The sequence below is a fragment of the Balaenoptera acutorostrata genome, chromosome 3 (genome assembly GCF_949987535.1).
Source record: "Balaenoptera acutorostrata chromosome 3, mBalAcu1.1, whole genome shotgun sequence".
Classification (NCBI taxonomy): domain Eukaryota; kingdom Metazoa; phylum Chordata; class Mammalia; order Artiodactyla; family Balaenopteridae; genus Balaenoptera; species Balaenoptera acutorostrata.
Window position 1 is genome coordinate 65247263 of NC_080066.1, and position 6531 is coordinate 65253793.

Here is a 6531-nt window from a genome sequence, read left to right on the forward strand (position 1 = left end):
CTTGTTTCCTTTGCACTCAGGATCCAAGGACCCCCATCAGCCTGGCCAAGCTTGTCAAAGAGTGAAGGAGTTTGGGATGGGTTTTCTTGGGCTTCAGGATCTCAAAGGTGAAGCCTGAAGCCAGATTCCCACCCACTCTTTCTCTCCCAACTTGTATTACGCTGATGAAGCCCCATCTCAAAATCAGAGACTTACCTTGGTGCAGATGAGAGGGGCTTTGACAGCAGGACCTGTGGGCTGGGCTCCTCTACCACACACTCCTGGATAGTGCTCCTGAGGCCTGACTTGCTGGATGTGCAGCTAAGCCCTGGTTTCCAGCCCCAGCTCTCCAGCTTTCTCCAAGGTCACGGGGCCCAGCTTATGGCCCCTTTCTGGGCATCTCTACCATTCCCATAGGAAGGGTGGACACAGGGAAGGATCCTCAGGTGGCCACCCAGGTCTATAGGCAGAACTTGTTCCCCCATAGCATGAACACCTGGGGAGAGATCAAGGCAGGAAAACAGGGGAAGTCAGAGAGGAGACAGCAGGGCTCAGTGAGGGCCCTGGAAGCTCAGTGAGGGAATAAGGGAGGTAAGGAAAGGGGTCATTAGTTCAGTAAGCATAGTGGGCAAAATGCCAACGTTGGAGGATCAGGAACCCAAGCTTCCTGTTCTCTTTAGGCCTTTGGGAGGGGCACGCAGGTTGAGTTGGGTGCTAGAGTTGGGGATTCATCATTCCAGTGCTCATGGTCTGGGGTTGAGGCAGTGCAATGAGACAACTGCTTTCTGTGCTGTTTTTTTTTGACCCAGAATCCTGGACTCTAGCCACTGCCATCAGGCTTATCAGGAGGGTGTACTTATCTTCTCCAGACCCAGTATGAATACAAGGACTCCCCTGAGGACTCCCCTCCCTTAATAGGGCTGAAATAGTCCAAAATAGCATTTCCCAGACTCTAAGAACAGAAAGGTCAAACATATAAAATGATGCATGTAGGGCTCTATCCAACCAAAAATATGGACTGAATCACTTCCCACAAGAGCAGCAATGAGTTCCAGGACCCAGGTTTTCCTGATGGAAATCTGGAGTTTCTTTCCTCCAGATCTGTCTGTAGGTCATCCTGCCCCTCAAAGAAACCCAACGTTGTGGCCCCAGGTGAGTAGGGCCTGCTCACTCACCTCTTCCCAGAGCTAGACCGTGGTTAACTACCTTCCTAGGCTCCTCCTGTTACTCTGGGGAGTCCAAGAGGTCTTAGGGTTCCCAGGTGACTCCTGGATTTGTCCCCAGAGGACCGAAAACTGTTTGTGGGTATGCTGGGCAAGCAACAGGGTGAGGAGGACGTCAGACGCCTGTTCCAGCCCTTTGGCCACATCGAGGAGTGCACCGTCTTGCGGAGCCCCGATGGCACCAGTAAAGGTGACTTGAGCTGACCCCTGGATTTCCTGATGACCCCGCCTCACTCCGGACCACATGACCCTTTGGCCTCTGTGACCTGAGCCACCTCTATCCTGCCCCAGGCTGTGCCTTTGTGAAGTTCGGGAGTCAAGGGGAAGCTCAGGCGGCAATCCAGAGTCTGCACGGCAGCCGGACCATGGCGGTGAGGGCGGGCGCCGGGGCCCGGGGTGAGGCCAGGGGTCTGGGGACTGGCTCCTCCTCCCCACATGCCGGGGAAAGGGCCTGAGGAGCAAGGCCCTCGGCCCAGGGCCGGGGCTGAGGTCTAGACCCGTCCTTGCAGCCTCCGCTGCCTTAACCCAGGGCGCCTCGTCCAGCCTCGTGGTCAAGCTGGCGGACACGGACCGCGAGCGCGCGCTGCGGCGGATGCAGCAGATGGCGGGCCAGCTGGGTGCCTTGCAGCCGGCGCCGCTGCCGCTGGGGGCCTGCGGAGCCTACACCACCGCTGTAAGTGCCTGGCCCGGCGGGCGCGGGCGGGCAGCGGGTGAGCCAGGCGCGGGGTGGGGCGCCGGGGCAGATGCCCGCCGCTGGGCCCTCCACACCCGCCCTTCTTCCCTCCCAAAGATCCTGCAGCACCAGGCGGCCCTGCTGGCGGCGGCGCAGGGCCCGGGCCTCGGCCCGGTGGCCGCAGTGGCGGCACAGATGCAGCACGTGGCGGCCTTCAGCCTGGTAGCCGCGCCGCTCTTGCCGGCTGCAGGTACTGTGCGCAGGGGGCGGGGCCCGCGGCGGGGGCGGGGCGGGCGGGGCGGGGCTGCGGCCTGACTCTCCCAACTCCTCGCCACCTGCAGCCAACTCCCCGCAGGGCGGCGGCCCCAGCACGCTTCCGGGTCTCCCGGCGCCCATCGGGGTCAATGGATTCGGCCCCCTGACCCCCCAGACCAACGGGCAGCCTGGCTCGGACAGTCTCTACAATAACGGGCTCTCTCCTTACCCAGGTGGGCCCCCCCCACCCGCTCCGCCCAAATCTCCCCCAAAATGGAGTGGGGAGCGGGGGTCGGGGTGGGGGGCGGGGGTCGGGGTGGGGGGCGGGTGGCAGGGCCTGGCCTCCTTGAGAAGGGGCTCCTCCTCCTTCCCTGCTGCCTCTCACAGCCTCCCTCCACACTCCCTGCGTTCTCACCTTACCCTGAGTGCCCGCCCGCCAGCCCACCTTCACTGTGGGCCTTGCGCCCCTCTCTCCCCAGCCCAGAGTCCCGGCGTGGCTGACCCCCTGCAGCAGGCCTACGCTGGGATGCACCACTACGCAGGTTTCACTTGGCGCTACGCGGCCTGGGGGGTTTGAAGGGCCCCAGAAAGTAATAGGGAGATTTGGGGGGGGGTAGGCTCTGTTCTGAGGAGTCCGACCCTCCTTTCGCCCACCCTTGGACCCAGAACGACCTTTCTAGGGGTGAGGGTTACTGTGGACTGGCTGAGTTGGTCAAAGGTGGCCAGGCAGACGGGGCCCTGATTGGGGGTGGCTCCTGGGGGTCACTGCCCACTCCCACCTCTGTCTCCAGCAGCCTATCCGTCGGCCTATGCCCCAGTGAGCACAACTTTTCCCCAGCAGCCTTCAGGCCTGCCCCAGCAGCAAAGAGAAGGTGAGGGACAGGGGTCTGGAGATCAGGGCCTGGTGGGGCTGGACTCAGGACTCCTCCCCTGAACCAGCATGCTCCTGTTCCTGCAGGCCCCGAAGGCTGTAACCTCTTCATCTATCACCTGCCTCAGGAGTTTGGTGATGCAGAACTCATCCAGACATTCCTGCCCTTTGGAGCCGTTGTCTCTGCCAAAGTCTTTGTGGATCGAGCCACCAACCAGAGCAAGTGTTTCGGTGAGCTGAGCCCCATCCCTAGGCCTCTCCCACTCCCAACTTCGAGATTCCTTACAGACCCTAAGACTGTACCTCCGGAAGTCAATGATTCCTAGAAACTGAGTGTATAGCGCTCAGCAGGGTCACAGACCAATGATGAGGCTAAGCCCAGACCAGGAACAAGTCTATTTCAGGTTCACCTGGGAAGGTCAGGTGTCTGGTAGATCTTCAACCAGGTTAGGCTTTAGAGTCTAGCCAGGGCAGGTGGAGTCTGGGTCTGGGACCAGAGATCCCCTCCAACTGCAATTCAGAGGACCAGAATGGGGGCTGTGGAGAGAGAGAGTTTTCCCATGCCAGGGAAACACAGGGAAACACCCCACCAACACACTACCTGCCTCCCCAATACACACACTCAGAATTACCTCCTGTCCTTCCAAAAATCACACGTTTAGGAAACTCAGGCCACTTGCCTGTGTAAGTACGAGCATGTGTCTGTGTGTGTGCACACGTGCAAACACTGGAGGGTGGAGGAGTACTGATCGATGGAACTGGCCTGAGGGGGCAAGCAGAAGGGGCTGGTCATAGAGAAAGGAGGCCCTGCCATGCAGAGTTCCCAGCTAACCTCTCTGCACACACCCTCCAGGGTTTGTTAGCTTTGACAATCCAACCAGTGCCCAGACAGCTATTCAGGCCATGAATGGCTTTCAGATTGGCATGAAGAGGCTCAAGGTCCAGCTAAAGAGGCCCAAGGATGCCAACCGGCCTTACTGATCTACTCTCACTGACCAGCCACAGAAAGGTGAGTCCTTAGTGGACCCCCGGCAGATGGGGCCTGAGTGATGGAGGCGCTCTCAGCTTTGATATTCCTTTTGGGATGCTGGGGGCACCGACCTCTGAAAAAGTCTGGGAGAGAAGAGCCAGGAGTTAGGAGGAATCCTCAGTTTGAGGCTGTGTTTTTCCTTCAATCTAAGGACTGAGACAAATTAGACAACATTCCTGCCCCCACAGTCTGGGAGAGACAATTACAGTAAGATCCAACCAGTTCATTCCACTCCAGAGATAGCCACAGGGGACCATAGTAGAGAATTCCTGTGTGGGGAGTGCAGGGGGGTGGAGAACGAGACTAGAAAAGTACATTTGTGCTAGCTTGTGAAGGGTCTTAAAGGCCATGAGTTTGGACTTTATCCTGAAGATGGTAGAGGACCACTGAGGAGTTTAAGCAAAGAAGGGACAGGATGTAAGGGCTGGGATAATGGCAGTGAACATGGAGATGAGGAGAGAAGCAAATACACTGAAGATGCAGGATCTACAGGGCGTGGTGGTGATGGGGAGGGCGATGACAAGCTCTTAGGTTTCTGGCAGGGCCGGCTGCCTGTGACTTTTAGAGATTGCTGTCTCAGAAGGTCCAGAGGACCCTGCCTCACTTGAACTACCCCCAGGGAGCCCTCTGGAGGGGGTGCTGGGCTGAGGTCATCTGCCCGGGACCCAGGGTCTGGCTTCAGTGGAAGCCTGAGGTCCAGCCACTCACCTGAGCCTGAGGCCAGCCACTCACCTGTCACAGGTAGGGAAAGCTGCTCTTCTTGTCTTGCCCTCCAGAGTGATTTTTTCCTTTTTTTCCCTTTCTCTCTCCTTATCAATTAATACCCAACATTGGAAACTGAAGAGTGAGAAGAAAGGAAAAGAAAAGCACAGAAATGCTTGAGCAGCCCTTCCTGAAGGAGCAGCCACAGATGGAGGTGGACCCAAGGCCAGTGCCTGGGCTCAGGCCACTTTAAGGATTGTTTTCACCAAGTGGGTTGTTCTGTGCCTGTGATGTAGAGCTCAGGCTGGCAAGGCAGCTGGGGCTGGCTGAGGAGTGACTGTCTAGGGGGACCAGCAGAGGGCCTTGGGGGGTGCCAAGGGCTTCTCCACGAGGGAAGCCCAGATTTACTTCTTTCAAAATCATATCATTCCTTAGAGTTTAGGGACCAAAGGACTATTGCTTTTTAAAGAATTATAGAATTACATATATATATATATATATATATATATATATATATATATATATATATATACAAAAAAAATCACAAGAGAAACAAAAAGGACAGTATAGAGTCTAATAAAAGCTGCCTTTAAATATCCCTAGGAGGCAGGGTGAAGGAGACCCTTGAAGGCCCCAGCCTAGGCAGAGGAAGGCTGTGGAAAGATTGTTCTGTGTCTCATTCCCTCTTAACGCCCCCCACCTCCACCCCACCACCTTTTAAAAATAATGAAGGACTTGAGGTCTGGGCCCACATGCAGGTAACAAGAGAGTTATTGACGCAGTGAACCCACAATTCCCAAACTCAGAGAGCATCCACGAAGAGGCCTCAAGGAGGAGCTCTGGCCTGCCCTGCTCTTTGCCACCCCGAAAAACCCCTTAAGCCAGCAGGGGTGGGAACCTGCCTTTCCTTCTTGACAGCCTTTCCCGTGGAACCACTGCTTCCTCAGGCAGGAAGAAAGGGAGTCTGGACCACCCCAGCCTTTCCCTTCCCCATCCAGTTAGACAGAGGCCCTGCCTTTGGCTGAGCCGAGACACCTCCTGTTTCCCCTCACCTTGAGCCAGCCCCAGTGTCCCCTTGCTCCAGACCACCTTCTGTCTCTAAGTCTGAGTTTGCCCACCGGTAAAGTAGATTCAGGATATATGTAGAGGGCTGTGACAACAGACTTGGAAGGTTCGCTACTGTATATACTGCCATTGAGAAGGGGATAATTTTCAATATGTAGAAGCTTCAGAATTTAGAGGTCCCTCTTTACCCAGGACCTGGGAGGGAAGTAGATATTTTGCCAAAATACTTCATCATTCCTTTAAAAACTACATCTTTCCTATGCAAGAGTGTCTCAATGTGCTTATCCAAGGTGCTTCTAGATGGTGAGCGGTGTTCAGCTTAGAAGTGGTGTGTGCTCTGTCTGTCTGTCTTTGTCTGTCTGTTGTATACAGTGGGTGCCATATAAAGCTGATCAATGGTGGTGCTTCCTGCCTGCTTCTGTGAGATGGGCAAAAGATTCAGCTTAGAGCACCATGACTCACTTGCCTTGGTCAGCCTTTCCTGGGCCTGCGGGGCCTTGCACATAACTTTTCCTAGGAGGATAATTTTCCCCTCTACCCCACAGACCTGGATCAAACTAGTCTGGGACCCCAGCTGTGTGGTGGGCACTCTGGTCCCTAGATGTTGCTGAGACTGGAGGCCTCTGATCTGATATCACATCAGACAATAAAGCATGTGGGGGCGGGGGCGGCGGGTTCCTCCTTCATAAGAGTTTCTAAGAAAACTTGTTCCCACCTGTTCCTCTGTCTTTGA

The 6531-nt window shown here is 56.0% G+C and overlaps 1 protein-coding gene across 1 annotated transcript in view; it reads left to right on the top strand.

Annotated features, from left to right (window-relative positions):
- The window catches only part of CELF6 (CUGBP Elav-like family member 6), a 30421-nt gene extending 25209 nt beyond the window's left edge, over window positions 1-5212 (top strand). The window contains exons 4-13 of the mRNA XM_057543161.1: window positions 1264-1392; window positions 1494-1573; window positions 1732-1875; window positions 1993-2125; window positions 2217-2363; window positions 2610-2672; window positions 2922-3002; window positions 3089-3232; window positions 3855-4010; window positions 4875-5212. Coding sequence (XP_057399144.1) covers window positions 1264-1392; window positions 1494-1573; window positions 1732-1875; window positions 1993-2125; window positions 2217-2363; window positions 2610-2672; window positions 2922-3002; window positions 3089-3232; window positions 3855-3982 — 1049 coding nt within the window. The 3' untranslated portion in view covers window positions 3983-4010; window positions 4875-5212. The remainder of the gene's footprint in view (window positions 1-1263; window positions 1393-1493; window positions 1574-1731; window positions 1876-1992; window positions 2126-2216; window positions 2364-2609; window positions 2673-2921; window positions 3003-3088; window positions 3233-3854; window positions 4011-4874) is intronic.
- Window positions 5213-6531: the final 1319 nt, after the last annotated feature.